The sequence below is a fragment of the Mauremys mutica genome, chromosome 3, assembly GCF_020497125.1.
Source record: "Mauremys mutica isolate MM-2020 ecotype Southern chromosome 3, ASM2049712v1, whole genome shotgun sequence".
In the NCBI taxonomy this organism is placed as follows: domain Eukaryota; kingdom Metazoa; phylum Chordata; order Testudines; family Geoemydidae; genus Mauremys; species Mauremys mutica.
Genome location: NC_059074.1, coordinates 63,553,417 through 63,573,388, shown reverse-complemented (window position 1 = coordinate 63,573,388; position 19,972 = coordinate 63,553,417). Strand labels below are relative to the sequence as shown.

The 19,972-nt window shown below is 41.3% G+C and overlaps 1 protein-coding gene across 3 annotated transcripts in view; it reads right to left on the bottom strand.

Moving 5' to 3' along the window:
• BCKDHB (branched chain keto acid dehydrogenase E1 subunit beta) overlaps positions 1 to 19,972 on the bottom strand; it is a 273,945-nt gene that overhangs the window by 53,438 nt on the left and 200,535 nt on the right. For all 3 annotated transcript variants that reach the window (XM_045010402.1, XM_045010401.1, XR_006578168.1), the window contains exon 9: positions 19,429 to 19,515. In XM_045010402.1, the coding sequence (XP_044866337.1) occupies positions 19,429 to 19,515 (87 nt within the window). The remainder of the gene's footprint in view (positions 1 to 19,428; positions 19,516 to 19,972) is intronic.

Genomic DNA, 19,972 nt, shown 5'->3' with positions numbered 1-19,972 from the left:
TTTCTTAGGGCTATCTTTATTTCCAGTCAACCAGAAAGTGACTGAAATTGATAAGCCTTTTGTTCTTAGAGAACAGTCCTGGTCCTACAACTACCATTCAGAAACTTAGGCCTGGTCTACACTGGGGGGGGGGGCGGGGTTCAATCTAAGGTATGCAACTTCAGCTACGCGAATAGCGTAGCTGAAGTCGAAGTACCTTAGTTCGAATTACTTACCCGTCCTCACGGCGCGGGATTGACGTCCGCGGCTCCTCCGTCGACTCCACCACCGCCGTTCGTGGTGGTGGAGTTCCGGAGTCGACGGGAGCGCGTTCGGAGTTCGATATATCGCGTCTAGATGAGACGCGATATATCGAACTCCGAGAAATCGATTGCTACCCGCCGATATGGCGGGTAGTGAAGACGTACCCTTAGTATCAGCAGGTAGCACCCTATAGTCTTAACAATGGGTAGATAGGGTATCACTGAGAGTTTCATAGAAACTGCGTGTGAAGTGAGATAACAATCACATCCTTTAGGAATTAGGTTAAGGAACCAACTGTAGTTCCCCCATGAGCCAATGTAGAGGATTATGGGATGTTATCTGCTTCCCCTGCTCATTTCCTTTCTCTAATCAGTTCAGATCAGGACTATTTCTTGCCTCTTGCTGTCCTATATGTGGATGTACACATACACTTCACTTCCTCCCAAAAGACCAATTACACTTAGACTATAAGCAGCTGTGGTACCTTTCTGCAGGCCCCAAAATCTCTGCAAGTGGGGAGAGAAGAGCAGCCACTTGAGAACTCAGCATCATCCTAATATACTCTATATTCACTGGACCAGATTTGTGCTTTAAGAAATGGGTTAGAATAAGAGACTGACTCAGGCAGTGTCGGGACAGGAAACCTCTTTGCAAGAGTGTAGCATACATCCCCCTGTACTAGCCTATAAGTCAATACAGCCTCTACCTTCTCCTCCTTCAAGGCCATGCTAGGGTAGCCAAGAACTGTAGCTTGGAACAATCCTGGCACTCAGGAAAGGCAAAGAGTGAAACGGTGTCTAACCACCACACCAGGGAGCAAGGAACAATAACAGAAAGGAGACTTTTTCTGTGCGACTCCTACCACCAATGCACACCTGTGCAGAGGTAGAGCAGTCACACTCAAACCTTCTATGTATAGCTATATAACTTTATATATGTGTACACATCAATGTATATTTTATACACATATTATACATTAATAAATACATCACTGAGAAGAAACAACTTACAATATGGAAGGCAACAGTGGACCCCTTACATGAAAGCACAAATGGCACCATATTATGAAGTACAACTATTCCTACATATGCTGTTGCTTCAGCCACATTATCAATATAAAGAAATAACCACAAGAAAGTATCAAAACATGAAACAATACAACAACAAAAAAACGTAATCTTTTGAATGAATCAATGTTTTCCAAAACCTAAAAGCGTCACTGTGCAGCATGTGCTTCAGAAAAAAGTTCCATGTAGTCAGGGATCTCCAAGTATGTATGTGAATCTGACATGCACTTATATTTTTTCTATTAGCTTCAGGTACAATGATGAAGATAAACAGTCAGACAAAACCAGCCATTTCTAGGGAATTAGCACACTCCACTGATGTGTGGTGAGGAATGAGGCCAAAGGCCAAGTGATTTCAGACTCAAGAAGTTTATTATTGCTACCATGAACTGAAAATTAGTACAGAAAAGGACCATTTCCATGCTTTTACTGGGGATCATTAGGCATGACATGACAGCTAATCATAAGGCTCTACTTCCATTCAGCAGTCAAAGCAAAGACATAATTCATTCTGAATAAACCATTATGCTAAGCAACATAAAATGTTATCAAACCTTGCATTATTAGTTTTTTGAAGCAGAAAAGAGGTTAAAAGTGTTCCACGATGCCTTAATTATTTTACAGAGCTGCTGCTTTACAGCAGAGCCTGTCATAGACAATCTATGTCAGGTTAAAATCATAGGGTTTAAAAGCACTGTGAAGCCAATTAAAATAGAAGGGATTTTTTATATTAATTTGAATTAAACAAACACTAAGTCAGTGATTTGACAGCATAATATATAGGCCTGCTCAGTATCAACTGTAACAATCTAAAATGACTACTGAAGAGTTCATAACTCAGATAGCTGCCTGAATTATCATTAGTTATGTTTACATAACGGTTTAAAAAATGCTGATGTTACTGAACCATAATAAGCTACTAGAGATAAAATGGAAAATATCACCACATCACAGCCCAGAAAGCACAAGTCCTAGAGTCATGGGAGGTTTGGAGGTTGTCTCTCCCTCCCATCCCCAACATTATTATGGATCAAAAACTTCTCATTTCTATCAACTTTGTGGGATATCGTAAATTTATGGTTAGAAACATAACATGGTTCTAATCAGATCAGTCTGAATTAAAATTATATTTTTGCAGCTGTAAACTGTAAAGAAAAAGCATAATAAAAAACACATTGTTTTTTCTAGAACAGCAAATTCTAACAGTTGGAGTGAGATGCAAATGCTAAACCCACTAAAAGGGGAAAAAACATTAAAAATGAAGGCCCATATTCATTTCAGTTCTGCTTCGGTGGCCATAATTTTGGTTCTCTTCAGAATCAGTGCAGTGAGGGCCAAGCACATTGACTGAAGTTATAAATCACAGTGGATAAACATACATGTATCAGTATGACAATGGTGCTGGAGTTCAGCTTAGACAAATGAACATTTGGCGTGCCAGATTAAATACCAGCACAAGGAAATGCCATTCTTAATAAATAGGGCAAGAGTGTACTTCACAATATACACTCTATTGATTAAAATGAATCCAACCTTGAATTTGTTCCACAGCCAAGAACTTTCAGCGTCACTTAACCACAAAGAATACACTTCTGTCAATATATGCTACTACTGCACTACTTTGTGCTGTCCTGGGATAAACTTCTTGTGCCTTTGCACACACGTGCATAACTAGTTTAAAAGAATCCATCTGGATCCTTGCATGCCAAAAGGAGAAAAACCAGTTCAGCCTGGAGGAGACAAAGGCGATGTTACTGGGGGTGGAAGAAATGCTGTCCTCTTTCTCACCATCAACGCAGGTTTAAAATGGGGCAATGATGAGGCGAAAATGAAGAGAAAAATTTTCTTGGCATTGGGCAGAGCAAACTTATTTATTCAGTGACTCTGGAAAAAGTGTATAAGAACAGAGAAATCTTGCAAAAAGTTTTTCTTCTTCCCATTTAATGTTTCTCAAATACGTGACAGTTCTGAGTGTTTATTGTATACCACAAATGTTTGTCTCATAAGACGGTTGGTCTGAATTTGACCACAATATTTCTGTTCATTAATTGCTGTTTACTTTGTATGAGCTTGCCAAGATCTCTGCCCACCTTGTCAGCTTGTGCCCGTTGACTCGCTGAGTCACCTCTTATGAGCTAAGTAATCTAGTTTGAAAAATACCACTGTGATGCCTTTTGCAGATTTTCCTCTATAAGTAAGGAGGGGAAATAATAGCAAGAAATACTAAACTGATCGTGAAATACATCTTAAAATCTTATTAGAGGAACTCCATTTTTATTAACTTACATTAAAGTGAAAACTCTGATGTAAGACTTGAAGAACTATTTACATCAACTCAGAAAAAAGTTTAAGAACTGATTCAACAAGCTTTTATCATTATTCATCCTACAACACAGACACACAAATGCAACCAAACACAAGCTACAGTGAGCAACCTTATCTCAGTACTCATTTCACTCTCTTCTCAATGAGTTAAAGCTGCTAACTACACAAACTCTAATGATATCACTCACTTAAACAACAAATCCCATATTCTGTATAGTCATTGTTTTTAAAAACACTTTGAAATAACAACAGATTTCACTACTTTGGAGTGGAGAAATGGTTACTATCACTGTGCATAGGTTAGTGGGAAACAGGACAAGAAATTATCACAGATAGAGCAGTGCGTTTCTCAGGGACTATAGATTCCAGGGGGAGGCAGCATAATACAGTTATTCTCATACACTGAGAATGACCTCACACAACTCAACTAGTGACTTTGTCACTCCTGTGTCTGCCTCCCTTAAAGTCAGGAGAAAGTGTTCCTTCTGTACAGGGCTCCCATAGTAGTTCTGCCCAGGACAAGTATAGACAACAAATGTTCATTGAGTTTATGAGGGAAAATAAAGACCACAAAATAAATAATAATTTTAAATACATACATCTAAAGCAAAGGTGCAAAAAAATGACAAAGGAACAGCTAGACAGGCTTGCATTGAGAAGTCTGGAAATATTGCCTTCATCACAACATAAATGAACAAAGCTTCTCAGTCTAAAAGCTGTCAGAATTTTTTGTCTTACCAATTTACAAGTTCCAGCTAGTTTTTTGGTGGGTGAAATCACTGACTTCTCAGACCAGGATTTTATACTGTCTCTCATATCTCATCAATAAAAGCTGTGCATCATGTTCCATTCCTTCACCCTTCCCCTCTTTTTATGTCTTTGATCGTGAAGTCAAATGGTTATCCTGAACAATACTGAAAAGGCCATATATGGCTCAGTTCTGCAATGTACTGAGCACTCTGGCATGTGATCCAGCAAAACACTTAAATATGTGCTTAACTTTAACCATATTGGTGGCTCCACTGAAGTCTTTAATTACACAGTCATAGATAATTTACAAGACCTTTGCTTCCACCAATACACATACAACTTTGCCTCATTCATGGTGCATCATTTAGACTGCACGATAAATAAAGCAAGAGCTCTGCACAAAAGGAGTATGTGATTACATCATTAAATACTGCATCGTAATTAGGGCCCTACCAAATTCATGGCCATGAAAAATGCATCACAGCCCATGAAATCTGATCTTCCCTGTGAAATTTGGTTACTGTAGGGGAGACCACATTTCACAGAATTGGGTGGCTGGAGAGCAGCAGCTGCTGGCTGGGAGCCCAGCTCAGAAGGCAGGGCCACCACCAGCAGCAGTGAGGATGACATGGTCTGGGGGTAATCACTTTTGGGGGGGGCAGGAATGGCCTTATAGGTGGGTGAATGAGTGACCGCCCAGGTCATGGTCGGGGGGCACCATGGTCACCCCCCACACACAGTCAGCCTAAGTCCCCTTTAACTTTTAAGTTCTGGGCTTGGAGCCAGGGAGAGGCAGGGCTGAGGGCGCTTCAGCCAGGGCTCCTACTGTGCACCAGGCTCCAGCTCCTTGTTCTGGATGGGCTGGGGAAGGACAGGACTTCCTCTTCCTCTGCATGGGCTGCTCCCAAGGCCAGGTCAGACCCATCTCCGGGAACCTCCTCTGGCTGCAGGAAGCTCCGTGGCTGCTCTCTGAGTGCCCAGCACTGAAGGCAGCAGCACAGAAGTAAGAGTGACAATACTGCAAACACCCTCGCCACCACCCACCCCCACACACAAACACAATGGCCTTCTGATTTCTGCCCCATGACTCTGTTTTGGGTCATCATCCCCACGTTACAATATCATGAAATTAATGACTTTTAAAATCTTATGACCATGAAATTGACCAAAACGGACCGCAAATTTGGTAAGGCCCTAATCATAACGCTTATCTGCAAGAGGACAGGCAACATTTGGCATTATCGATCTTTTGCATCTTGAACATCATTTTAACAGGAGTATTGCTGTTGTTGTGAGACATTAGATATTTTGGGGGTTATAAACACTGTGCCCATCACAACCTTCATGTAAGCAAGTTTTTGTCCGGCTAGATGGAAAAAGGGGCGTTGTCCCTTTAAGGGATCTCTTACAATGTGTGGGAAGGAGTAAAGTTTACAGGATGGACAGAAAAGGCAGGAAGCACTAGGGCCAGATCTGTAGAAGGCCACTACATTCTCTTTCTGCTGACTGGAAGAGTGGGGGAGGGGTGTATTTATATCCCATACAGTCCCAGAAAGGCCCTCTTTTACATTCACATTACATTTACCTTATGTAAGCGCATAAGAGGCACCGTCACTACTCCCTAGGGTGACCAGACAGCAAATGTGAAAAATTGGGACAGGGGGTGGAGGTAATAGGAGCCTATATAAGAAAAAGACCCCAAAATCAGGACTGTCCCTATAAAATTGGGACATCTGGTCACCCTACTACTCCCTGAATGTCTGTTGATGGTTCCTTGATGATAACAATGTAGTTTCAAAGAATCACCACCCCACAAAGGACAATTCCATTAGGTATGGATTCCAACTGAGTCCAGTAAGCCAGACTCATGATACAGAATTGCTGGACTACAAAGATATCAAAATTTGGATCTCTGCATAGTTAACTCTACCATTCGACTCTCATGAGACAATTAGAAGACAACAGAAAATCCCTAACATTTATTTTAATATCTAAGTGGCTTAAAATGTAGAGCATTTGGTATGACTGTTTCAAAGATGAATTTATTTTCTGTGTTCTTTTTTCTTTTTATGTTCTAAATTTAGCAGGAAAATCTGAATTTTTTAATATATCTTTTGTAGCTCTGTGCAAATTGCAATTTTTTCTCTCATTTCCCATTGCAATGTTTTGCCTCCCTCTTCCATATTTCTAAGCTGACTATTGTAATATCCTGAGTATATCTTCATTCCTGTCCTGATTTTAGAACAATACAGAAAAGACTGTGCCAAGAGAATCCATACAGGCTATAAACAAAGCCTAGGTCATTCTAGGTCAGAAATTTATGAGTTTATTGAATTGCTGCCTGAATATTTATACAATACAAACCTCTTAATTATGTACCTGACTGTGTTTTGGTTCAAAGAGTTATTTGTCCCTTACCGTTCTTACTAGGTCATCTTAATCAGATTCCCACTACTCTCACCTGCTTTCCTCCTCTACCCTTTTCAGGGTTATTTTGGTCTGTTCCACTTCTCTTCTAACCACCCTTGTTATTACCCCCGTCATTGTCATTGGTTCTTTGCCCCTGTCTGAGTTTATTTTCTTTGTGTCTATCCCAGTCCCTTATTCTATGTTATCTCTCTGGACTTTCCTTGGTTTTGGCTGCCGACCCAGTGACACCATCTAATATTGTGATTTATGAAAACAGTGACAGTGTCCTTTATAGTTTATGACCCCTGCTAGCTGGACACCAAAAAAAGAGTGATGAGCGAGAAATGAAATTGACTAGGACGGCAGATTCTGAAACACCATGGTTATCTGCCAGTGCTTCAGAGAGTAGGATTTTAGTCAGTTTAATTTTACTGCCACCTGGGATTGTGTCAAAATATAAAACAAAATCAGATCATCCCATTTAATAATTTTCTTATGTGTCTGTGTAAGTAGTGTTCAGAGTAGCAGCCGTGTTAGTCTGTATCCGTAAAAAGAACAGGAGTATTTGTGGCACCTTAAAGACTAACAAATTTATTATAGCATGAGCTTTCGTGAGCTGCAGCTCACTTCTTCGGATGCATAGAATGGAACACACAGACAGGGGATATTTATACATACAGAGAACATGAAAAGGTGGAAGTATGCATACCAACAGGCAGAGTCTAATCAAATGCATCCATTCTATGCATCCGAAGAAGTGAGCTGCAGCTTTGTTAGTCTTTAAGGTGCCACAAGTACTCCTGTTCTTTTTGTGTAAGTAATATGTGTTAAGAATCTTGCACCTGAATACTTCAGTATGCCTTCTTCTGGAGTATCTAACTGATGGTAACTTCCAAACCTCTCCCCAGGGCCGCCTAGAGGATTCAGGGGGCCTGGGGCAAAGCAATTTCAGGGGGCCCTTCCATAACAAAAAGTTGCAATACTATAGAATGCTATATACTTGTGGGGGCCCCACAAATTGCCCCACTTGCCCCCCGCTCTGGGCGGCCCTGCCTCTCCCACTCTTTGGCCCAAAGAGGAGAGGCATTGCCATCAAGTCCTGTTAGAGTACTGCAGACATTCAGCATCGGCATTCATGCAGCTCTCCAAATTACAGGGACTATCCTACCCTGAGCCATCCTTCTAATAAACTGGAAAACACAAGTGCAAGCACTATTATACTACTTCTCTGGCTGACCAAAGATAAACAGGACCCCAGAAAATTCCTCTGAAGCAGGGGTGGCCAATTTGTGGCTCCGGAGCCACATGCGGCTCTTCAGAAGCTAATATGTGGCTCCTTGTATAGGCAGCGACTCCGGGGCTGGAGCTACAGGCGCCAACTTTCCAATGTGCCAGAAGGTGCTCACTGCTCAACCCCTGGCTCTGCCACAGACCCTGCCCCCAACTCCACCCCTTCCTGCCCCTTCCCCTGAGCCTGCTGTGCCCTCACTCCACCCTCTTCCTCCCCCCAGCCTCCTGCATGCCATGAAACAGCTGATCAGGCAGTGCGGGGGGGGAGGGGGGGAAGCACTGATTGGCAGGGCTGTCGGTGGGCGGGAGGCACTGGGAGCAGGGGGGGGGAAGCTGATGGGGGGCTGCTGACGTATTACTGTGGCTTTTTTAGCAATGAGCATTGGTAAATTCTGGCTCCTTCTCAGGCTCAGGTTGGCCACCCCTCCTCTGAAGCATCAATCTCTTCTTTCAGTATAAATACTATTTTTTTCCCATACTCAAATTCCTCCTCCAAATGTTTAAGATTTATGCATTTCAACAGTCTGATGATCAAATCCAAGTCAGTCTGCATCAACACATATATTGAGGCAGTAAGAATCTTAAAGCATATATTAAGGCGGATTACCCAGAAAATACTTGCTTTCAATAAATTAATAACAGATCCCCAAAAAATGTTTGCATACTATTTGGGTAAAAATAGATTTTGAATGGGAAGCATTGAATGAATGGAGGCTAGTCTCTAGAACTGACTATAAAAGACCCCATAGTTAAAAAAAAACTTGTGCACTAGAGCTTGACTGGGATTTTCTAAGGTATCATATGATAAATTTATGTTCAAATAGGCCAGTCAAACGACCACTAATGTCAAAAACGCCTTGAACAGAACTACCTCAACCTCAGATTATGAAGTAAATTGCCTAAGTGAAGTTGTACAGAGTCTCTAAACTTCTCAGTTTTTCAAGTCATGTAATGAGAGTTTGAAAAAAACAGAATTGCTAGACAAAAATTGGTTCAATAGTTTTATGGTTATGAATGTTTTACAGTAGCAAGGTGAAATCCTTGCATTAAGTTTTGTGTGATAAATATAAAACTAGTTTGGTTTAGAATAGTCTCTGTTCAATCTCAAATTCTGGGCCAGTCAAATTTAAATGTCCATAACTCCAAAATTACTGAAATCATTTTGTACAAGGTTGGTTTGTTTTGTAGCTTCCTGCTGTGGCAACTTGCTTCAGAATGAGATTGCTTTGAAATAGATGACTCTGAAGGACAATTATATCAGTTTTTCTCTTTTCTGAAATGTTTCTGACAAAAATGCCCTGTGTCTTGTTATTTATCCTGCTGTTCCATTAAAGGTTACTATAGCAGGAAATTATCCTACTGATATATCATTAAACATTTTCATTTACTATTTTTATTATAGTATTTATCACCAGCACCTAAAGAGATTGGGCCCTATTGTGTACTGTATGTATATGTAGAAAGAGACAGTTCTAAACAGATTACAATGTAAATAGTCAAGACAGACAAAGGAATATTATCCCTATTTTACAGATGGAGAACTGAAGCACTGAGTGACTGAAGCAAAGAACATGCTTAACTTTAACTTTATGAGTACTCTCATAGACTCAGACTCACAGACTTTAAGGTCAGAAGGGACCATTATGATCATCTAGTCTGACCTCCTGCACAATGCAGGCCACAGAATCTCACCCACCCACTCCTGTAACAAACCCCTAATCTATGTCTGAGTTACTGAAGTCCTCAAATTGTGGTTTGAAGACCTCAAGCTGCAGAGAATCCTCCAGCAAGTGACCCATGCCCCATGCTGCAGAGGAAGGTGAAAAACCTCCAGGGCCTCTGCCAATCTGCCCTGGAGGAAAATTCCTTCCCGACCCCAAATATGGTGATCAGTTAAACCCTAAGCATGTGGGCAAGACTCACCAGCCAGCACCCAGGAAAGAATTCTCTGTAGTAACTCAGATCTCATCCCATCTAACATCCCATCACAGACCACTGGGCATACTTACCTGCTGATAATCAAAGATCAATTGCCAAATTAATTGCCAAAATTAGGCTATCCCATCATACCATCCCCTCCATAAACTTATCAAGCTTAGTCTTAAAGCCAGATATGTCTTTTGCCCCCACTACTCCCCTTGGAAGGCTGTTCCAGAATTTTACTCCTCTAATGGTTAGAAACCTTTGTCTAATTTCAAGTCTAAACTTCCTAGTGTCCAGTTTATATCCATTTGTTCTTGTGTCCACATTGGTACTAAGCTTAAATAATTCCTCCCCAATATTTATCCCTCTGATATATTTATAAAGAGCAATCATATCCCCCCTCAACCTTCTTTTGGTTAGGCTAAACAAGCCAAGCTCTCACTAAACTCACTTTGGTGAGGGGAGCAGTTGGGGTAAGGTTGCAGTGTATGGTCTGTAGCATATGGAATAAATGCAGCTGCTGATGGAGAGGACTTTATGCACCAGCAGCTGCTGTACATTAACCCTTACGTGTCCAAAGCTGTACATAAAAGCCTTCTTGCTTATGCACAGAAGCCATTACGTGCCAGCAGCTACACAAGCTTTTGTGCATAGCATGTTTTTCTGTGAAGCACAAAAGCTGCATGTAACTGACACATAATAACGTCTATGCATAAAAAGTTTCTCCATTAGCAACCTTTTGTGCTTTTTTTGCTTATGACAAATAGCTCCCAAAAATACAAATTTTAAAAGCAAAACAAATTGCACCAGACTTATTCAGGATACATCTTTCACCCAATTTTGTGTAAACAAAGATTTTTTTTTTTCTTAAGAGATAGACGTTGACTGCCAAGGAACAATTTCAGCTAGAGCCAAATTTCAGACCCTTTCTATTAATAAATTATAAAGAGAAATCAAAGCCAAACTGTACAGAAAATCCAAAGGGCAAATAGCTAATCCTGTGCGAACCATCACACTGAAAGGCTACTATAACAACAGATGGGGAAACAGTCATGACCACCCCCTGCTGGGCAGAACCAGGACACCCATGCCTGCCCCGCCTGAAGCAGAGGAGCGAGATAGGACTGGAAATATAAAAGATGGACCTCTAGCTCAGTTGGCAAGAAGCCACCGGAGAAGGATGTATACCATCCACTTCCGGAACTCAGACCTGATGGCAGCCACTACAGCGCCCGAGATCCGGAGGGACTGCAGAATCTACTGGTCGCCAGAGATGCCGAGGAGTTGTTGGAGCTGCCATTAGCTGTTTACCCTTGCAAGACAAATGACGGCCCCAGGTATTCCCCGGAATGGAAGTGTAGAAAGTGACCGAGGGAAGCCGAATATAGCTCGGTGTGCTGCTGAATGACAGCTGGCCAGCGTGTTGCAGTCAGATTCCCCGCTGACCCAGTGGTGGATCATTCTCCCACTGTTAGAGCCCTGGGCTGGGACCCGGTAGAGTCAGGTTGTCCCTGGTCCCACCCAGTGGTGACAGGGTCCCCACTCTAGACCACAAGGCCTGCATTTGTCAGTGGTTCGCCAGAGCCAGCATCCCTGACTGTTTGCTGCCTGAGGGCCTGTGCTTATAGACTTTGCTGTTCTGTCCTGACTACAGGCCAGAGCCTCCTGACTGGTTGGTGCCCCACTCTACCTGAGGGCCTGGGCCCTGAGGTTACTGACTGCTCTACCCCAGTGAGTGGCAGAGGCCCAGTGCTAATTCCCCCTGAACTGTGCCCCTCCAGAGGCATTGTAGTGAAGGGCATGCCCTCCCTTCCAGACAGAGAGGGACACCCACAATTCACCCTACAGCTACCTACTTCTAGAGAAAAACTGTGATTTTGGCTGATTTTAAAACACAACTCTAAATTTTTCTTCAAACTTGGTTTGTTTTGTAGATCTCAATGACACAGGAGATCCTGTGTGACTCCATTTTGTTTCTTTGCCGACATCTTGTGTTAAGCAAATATATCACTAAGGTACCATTCCACCATTAGGTGAAGAGTGTTTGGTCACGTAGCACTGAAATTGGCAGGGAAAAGCAGTGGTGAAGCAGCAGTTGATCATGAGACAGGGTATATTAGAAACTATGTTGAAATTTTGCCAGTAATGAGGTAGTTGGTGATCATGAGGTTGGGTACATTAGAAACAATATTGTGATATGGTATGTGTTCTGCAGAGTTCTGACAGAAAGATACTAGCAAAAGCAAGCAAAGCAAATGTCAATCAAGTCTGTCAGCAGAGTATATAGGAGTATGTTAAGAGTGTCTCTGTGTCGTGGCTTCTATGGGGCAGGGGTGACAGACGGAACTCAGACCTGATGGCAGAAACAGATTCATCTGACCGCAGTCAGTACGCCTCGCTGGACCATCCAGCAGGGGTTCGGATCTTTCTTACTTGCTTTAATTGTAGTCTAGGATCATATATTTAAATCCTATTTTAATAAATTGTGTGGCAGAGCTCCTTCTCCACCTCGGTGGGTTCCACGCTTCCTCTTAGTGGCGGGCTGGGGAGATTCCTTTCTCCCTAGGAATTTCTCCACACTCCTAGGTTTACTATCCCCACCTTCTCTGAACAGGGGTTCCTCCCGGCCTCCCTGACAGGGGACAGTAGCCTCTTAGTCTCTGGCAGCTCCTCTGGGCATAGTGGCAGCAGGCCAGGCACCCAGTTCAGTCTCTCGCGTCTGGTGGGCTCTCTTCTCCCCAAACCTCTGGGGCCTGGAGGGGCTGTATGCCCTGTTGGGCATGGTTTCCCTTGCTCTTCACCTCTGTACATGTGAGGTTTTCTTCTGCATTTGTCAGTATCTGCACTGTCCGGCTCTCCAGTAGTACACCTGCTCCCCACAGCTCCTATTGTGTGCATCTATCTGACTGGAGGGGAGGCTTTTAACAGGTTCTGGCAGGCCCTTGATTGGCCCCAGGTATCCTAATTAACCTGGAGTAACCCCTGTTCAATTACCAGGGGGAAAGGGACCTGCTTATCCTGGGGCTAATATACCTGCCTTCTACCACTCTCCTATAGCCTGACCTCATCACAATCGTTAAAAACACCCAGTCTCTCTCAAACTTGACTGAATTGCTTGGGGGAAAGGGCAGCTCATAACACAAGCAAGATTTATCCCTCTTTGTAGTCACCTCATATGACCTGGGTGCTACTGCACTGCCCACAGCTCCTTTAGTCCACTCATTCTGGTCTCTCTCTCTAATGGCTGGATCCTCACACGAGTACCTGTCTCCTGAGCTGGTATGTCCTTGGATGATCTGACATATTCTTGTGTCTGTTTTCTCTGATTGTTGGCCATCTCAGCGGTGTTTCCATCCTCACTGGTAGCAGGGTTTTGGTGCTTCATCCCATCAATGCCTGCACTGGACTATTCTGGTACCCTGTGAATGTTCCTGTGTGCCAAAAATACTAACAAGGGGCCTGAACCAGAAAAAAACCCAGCATTGTGCAACAGTCTCATAGTTATTTTCACAGCCAATTACACCTAACTAGTACTCTGTGGTTATACTGGGGAGGTGAAGTGGTGGCCATCTCCCATTGGAATGCAGAGTCCTTGACTTCTTCTGAGGCAAATTGGGGTCCATTGTCAGTGAATGCCACAGCTCACAAAGTTTGCCAGTCACTGACTTGCTTCTTGTATCAGGCAAAGCATCAACCTCCCAAACACTAGAATAGTAGTCCACTGTAAACAAGTATTGCTTTTTCACTGAAAGCAAATAAGTCAGCTCCCATCTTTTCCTATAGTCAGGTGGGCAGCTCGTGTGGTGACAAAATCTTTCTGCATCAGATTATCACACAACTGCCAAGTGTCACACTCTTCTATAAGGAATGGAGTTGTGTATTCATTCCCAACAGTACCTTCTAGCCCATCCAGGACAGCTGTCAATGCCCAGGTGTGAGGCATGTTTTTTTTTTTGCATGACATCCTTATGTCATGAGGTGGGAACAACAGCTCTGTCCTCAAAATAGGATTCCATCCTGTACACCCACCTCATATTTCATTTAAGAGTATAGTTCTTCTCCTACTGGTTCTTGGCTTTTGCCTTCTGGCCACCATGCTACTATTGCTCTCCCGTCTGCCTGTAATTGGATGTCCTTTTCCATGGCCTCTTGGATTTTCATCAGCTTTGTTGCTGAAACTTGGAGATTGAATCCATTAGCAATGCTGCACTATGCCCTTATCTCCTTCCCCACAGTTTGCTGATGCTAGGTATTTATGCCCTACTCAGAGTGTTAGCTTTCACCAGTAATCGCCCTGGACAATATGGGATCTCTACCTGGTAGCACTGCAGGCACACCAACATGAGCTGCAATCTCTTTGGGGCACTAAGTAGGGGCTTTGCCATGACTGTCTCTAGTGGACTGTGGTCTGATTGCACTTTTACTGGATGGCCATAGGTGTACTTGCCTATAGATTCGGTAGATGGAATAACTCCACCCTAAATACCACACCCAGAAGCACTTTTTCTATTTGGGTGTACCTCCGTTCGGTTTCTGACTGGACTCTGCTGGCATAAGGAACCGGCTGCTTCTGCAAAAGAGCTACACCCACTTCTTTTTCTGATGCAACACACTGGAGTGTCAGTGGCTTTCCTGGGTGATAGTACTTCAGGACAGGAGCATATATTGTCATCTGTTTCAGCATATGAAATGCTTGCCATTGGGGACCTGCCCAGTCCCACTCAACATCCTGCCTTGTGAGCTGATGTACGAGTTCTGCTATTGCAGCCAGTTGTGGACAGAACTTGGACAGAAGATTAATCAAGTGCTATACTCCTTTCATATCAGCTGGAGCTGGCATGTCTCTGACTGCCTTAATCTAGTTTGGATCCGCTTCCAGTCCCTCTGCTCTAAGCAGCTGTCCAGTGTATGTCACCCCACACTGTTTGAGTCACATTTTGGGGGAGAGGGGTAGTTTTACGTTCTTGTCCCTGCATCTGTGTAAAAAAGCTTGTAGTTTTCTGTCATGGTCTTGTTCAGCTTCTGTATCCTTACTCCTTTCACCTACAATGAGTATATCATTTGCAATTATTTTCACCCCCAGCAGTCCTTCCAACACTTGGATGAGTCTTCCCTTACACTTCTGGTGCGACGCTTATACCCATTAGCATACACAGCGATCTGTACGGACCAAATGGTACTGCAAAGGTTGTCAGCATGCTGAACTCTTTATCCAGGCTAATATGCCAAAACTTGTTCTTCATATTTCAGACCATAAGGATTCTGGCTTTCGAAAGTTCTGGCAAGATGTCATCAATTGCAGGCAGTGAATAGTGGTATTTTTTTCAATACTTGGTTCAGTAGCGTCTATCTCCATCATGCAGCTTACTCAGGCTGTACTGGCCTCTATAGGTGCAGACTTTGAGCACCTTGCATACTGAATCATGTAATGCCACTGGAATTTTCCTTTCTGGAAAGTACTCAAGTTCCACTGTAGGATCTACTTCCAGCTGCACCTTTCCTTAAAGCACCCATTGCCTTTGAAACATAACCACATTCTTTTAAATTTGTCTTTGTTGTCCACAGGGCCGGCTCCAGGAGTTTTGCCGCCTCAAGCAGCTTAAAAAAAAAAAAAAGCCACGATTGCGATCTGCGGCAATTCAGTGGGAGGTCCTTCGCTCCGAGCAGGAGTGAGGGACACTCCGCCGAATTGCTGCCGAATAGCTGAACGTGCCGCCCTGCTCCGGAGTTGCCGCCCCAAGCACCTGCTTGATAAGCTGGTGCCTGGAGCCGGCCCTGGTTGTCCATAGGACTCCCCTTTTGTTTTTTACACTGCAGCTATACAATTCTGATGCTGTATCCTGATTAAGTCTATGGCTTGTCTGGATTTGTTCCTTAAGAAGGGTCTGTAGTGCTTCTCATCCACCACCACAAACTTCAGTTGATATCATCTTATTTTTTGGGTTAGTTACTATGAGGTCACATTTTCCTTTGGGCTGCTTTATGCTCTCATTGTACATTATTAGAGCATGCCTACTCTTTGCAATGAGGGTGTTCAAGTCCAATTCACTCTGGAGGAATCATTTTGCACAAGGTCTAGCTGTCCTCAGCTGAAATCAAGCAGGGGGTTTCCTTATTAACATTAATCTGATATGCTCTCAGACTCAAGGAGAGAGTCATGATGTCACCATGATGTCTGATGGGCCATGCCCTCTGACTGAATCTTTCTTGGACCTTCCTCTGCTCTTGCACACACTGCTAAAATGGTTCAACATGCTACATGACTTGCAATGTTGTCCTTGTGTGGCGCACTTCTCCCTTACCCACTCATGCTGTCTTCCACAGTAAATGCATCTCACTATGGGTGTGGAACTCTGCCGCCTGCTCTCCTTTGCTGCATGTACTTCCGGGGGTGTGGTGCCTTCTAGGGCTTTAATCCTATTTATATTCAAATACTCAGATGTTTTAGACTTTATTGTAGCTAAATGTGGGTCCAATTTCAGTTCAAGTGAAGTTCAGTTCAGGTGCCAAGCTTCCCTGTAGCTCAAGAAGGTTCAGAGTCACTGTTACAGTTCAGGACCATCTCTTTAACGTGTACAAAAACGTGAGATGTTTATCGTAATAAGGCTCTTTGAAAATAACCTGGGTGGTTTTATTCACCTTTTTCCTCACGAGAGACCTCACAGCAAGGATGGAATAACAATATGGAAACTTACCATCTACTCCAACTGGACTCTGTGTTGAAGTCTCATTAGTTCCATGTGTAAAAAGAAGTTAAAGCCAACTACAATACCCAAGATTTCTGGCATTCTTAGTGTGTTCTACATCCAGTAAAAATGAATTTCCCTTTTACTTTTTAATTTTATGGCACAATCATATCAGACATACAGTTCTTAATTCACTGCACAGGGAATATGTGTTATAAATGAATAATGAAGTCAAGTTTTTATTATGCCTAAAGCAATACTCTGCCAAAAAGGAGTTATGACAGAGAATGCGTTTCATAAATTATATTTCAATTTAAACAAATTTGGTAAGTTTTTAAGTATGGATATTATCTGTTCATACCAATTATTTTTAAGAAAGTTAAGAAATTCACAAAATCTTTAAACAAAGACATAAACAATAATGATCATATATTATAAAAAAGAGAATTCAAGCTGAACCAATTAAGTTATTTGTATACCAAGAAGAAATGGAGCTTGACTAAATTCTGTGCCAAACCCTCTTATATTTAGATTTGTTTTAAAGTAGACTGTACGGTAAACTAGTTAAGATTTTCTAAACTATAGTCTCCAGATTAAAATATGAATGTAAAACCAAGAGGTACTATCCCAAAATAGATGCTTTTGGTATAGACAGCATGTAATGTCCCTTGGGTTTAAGGCTTCCTAGGTTTCATTTTGTTTTCTAAATAAATTATATTAGGCAAAATGAAGTTTCTGATATGGATAATGAACCCATGAGAGATGAATCAGATGTTTCAAAAAGATAAAAAGTAATTTTGTAGTCTGAATAATAATATGATGTAATGAATTATTCTCCCAAATTATATGATGGAATTTTAATTTTTTTATTTTTGTTATTTTATCCCCCTCTCCACCCCTCCGTTTTTGCATTGATACATGTGATTTATTTTATTTCAATTAATTAGTATGAGACTTTCACATTATTCGAGAAGTAACTTTTTCTTAAGCATTACTACTTCCTAACAATTATTCAGCAATTGCAACAATGAATACCTTGCTGGATTTTGTTTTCTATTTACTTATTTCATGTGTGGCATATTCAACTCTTTAAACAAACTGCAGACTTTAAAGAGGCTCAAAAGACTTTAACAGTGGGCTATACTGTATTTTGGTTCAGTTTCTCCTATTTTTCTTTTTTAGTAGGAACATAAAAAATCTTGATGTGTCAGATTTTGCATTCCCCCCTGCCCTGCATAATATATATCACTTTTAGCCGTACCTTACATCTCAAGTAGTGCTATTGTAATCAATAAGCCTACCCCCAGGGTTAAGACACTACTATTCAATGTCAAGAAGTTTGGCAGAATCAGGTTCTAAAGAGTGAGATTATGTTTTAATGGGGAGCAATGCTGTCATCCTGACAGGAGTCTGCATTATCTCTTAGACTGTTAAAATAAATTAAAACTTTAAAGAAATTGTTTGTTTCACAAAATAAAAATTTTAGATGAAATAAAATGTTTTAGTTCCTTTCAAGAAAGGTTTTTCTCCCTTATTCAGATAATTACTGCAACAAATACAAATGCCAAAGGTTTTTTATTCGCCAACATAGAAGAAAAAGTGCAAGCCTAAAAGAATACATTAAGTGTAAAACAACCCATAGAAGTATTCTTACATTTGATATTTTCAATGCACAAAGCTCAGGAAATTCAAAGATACGGTTCCCCAGCAACTGTAAATAAACCCTTTTATGCTGTAACTTATTCCCATGTTTTTGTAACTAGTGCTGTTGCACCTATATGGAGCTCCACTTTTGCAGGATTGGGTCCTTAATAAGTTGTCATTTTTAATACCATATTGAACCATTACATCATAATGTGGTGAAGAAGTATGCTTTGGTCTGGTGGGTTTCAGTTTCTAATTTAAATATGCAAAACAAGAAAAGAGGAAAACATTTCTTAAATGATCCTTTTTGAGGACAACAATAAAATGTAAATCCAGTTTTAAGTAAATTCGGCAAGAACTGGAAACAATACAGCAGGGAGATTTTTTTCCCCATACTTAATAGCACATGCTGTACATTTTTCAGTGAATGTTTTAAACGTAAATCCTTACACAAGCTAAAATTAAAGTTTCCACTTCAACAGCTGCTATTAGCATAAAGTACTTTAGATGAATGGTGTCCTTAGTGTTCTGACAAACTAATGTACACTGAATTGAAACTTCTGAATATTTAAGACCAATCTCACAAAAAAGGCTTCAGAAAAAGATTTTGTTTAGTTGAAGATATACATCAAGAATTCAAAGGACACAACATTATTCACATAAAAGTATGGTGTATTTATTATTTCTATAAATCAATATTATTTATTTGTATTATTAAATACAGTTTATTTATATATTTTATATATAGGTACAAATTAGGGTAAGACTATATTAGGCAATCTGGCAAACATTTATTTAATTAAAACTGAAACCTGATCACGTTAATTCCAACCCTTTCCCTTATTTTACATTGAAGCAAATGACTTCAGCTAGTAGAATTATGGAAGTTATACTAGTTCGTCTCCTTTCTCCCAGATTCATTCTCCAGAGAACACACAGTGATAGCACTGACAAGGTGATGAAGGCCAAGTGAGAGATTTTAACATTTAATTTATTAAAACCTTACCTTTTAATCTACTAATAAATACTCTTTCTGCAAACGTACATGGCCAGGCATGTAAAACATTATAACTGTAATAACTTCACTGTACCTGTACAGTGGAACTAATCTCCGATGCAAAGCCTCCTGTCAGGGGGGCCTCATGGCTGATCAGCAGTCGCCCAGTCTTCACCACTGACTGAAAAGAAACAAGAATACCTCTTTTTAAAAAATATCAGGTAATATTTGTATCACACTATATCTCTGTAGCAATCTTTTTTACTATATTACATGAGAAATAATACAAATTCTGTAATTTTAAGCTGCAATGATAAAATATAAACCATCCCTTACTGCCTCAATACAACATTTTATTTACACAGATGAATGGGCCCCGAATAGCCAAGTTTTGATATTAGCAGAATGGGAGTGAATTGCTAGATGTTCTTCGGGAACAGAGCATCAATAGCGTATTTTATTTGTAAGATAACAATGAGAATGGAATTATATTCCATTAGTTTGAATTGACCTTATGGATGTAAACAATGACATTTCTGAGGGAAAACAAAAATTGAAGAAAAAACCAGCAAGGGCTCATTGTCTGGCTATACCAAAAGAAGGACAGGAGATGCTTGATATGGTTTTAATCAAGCTGC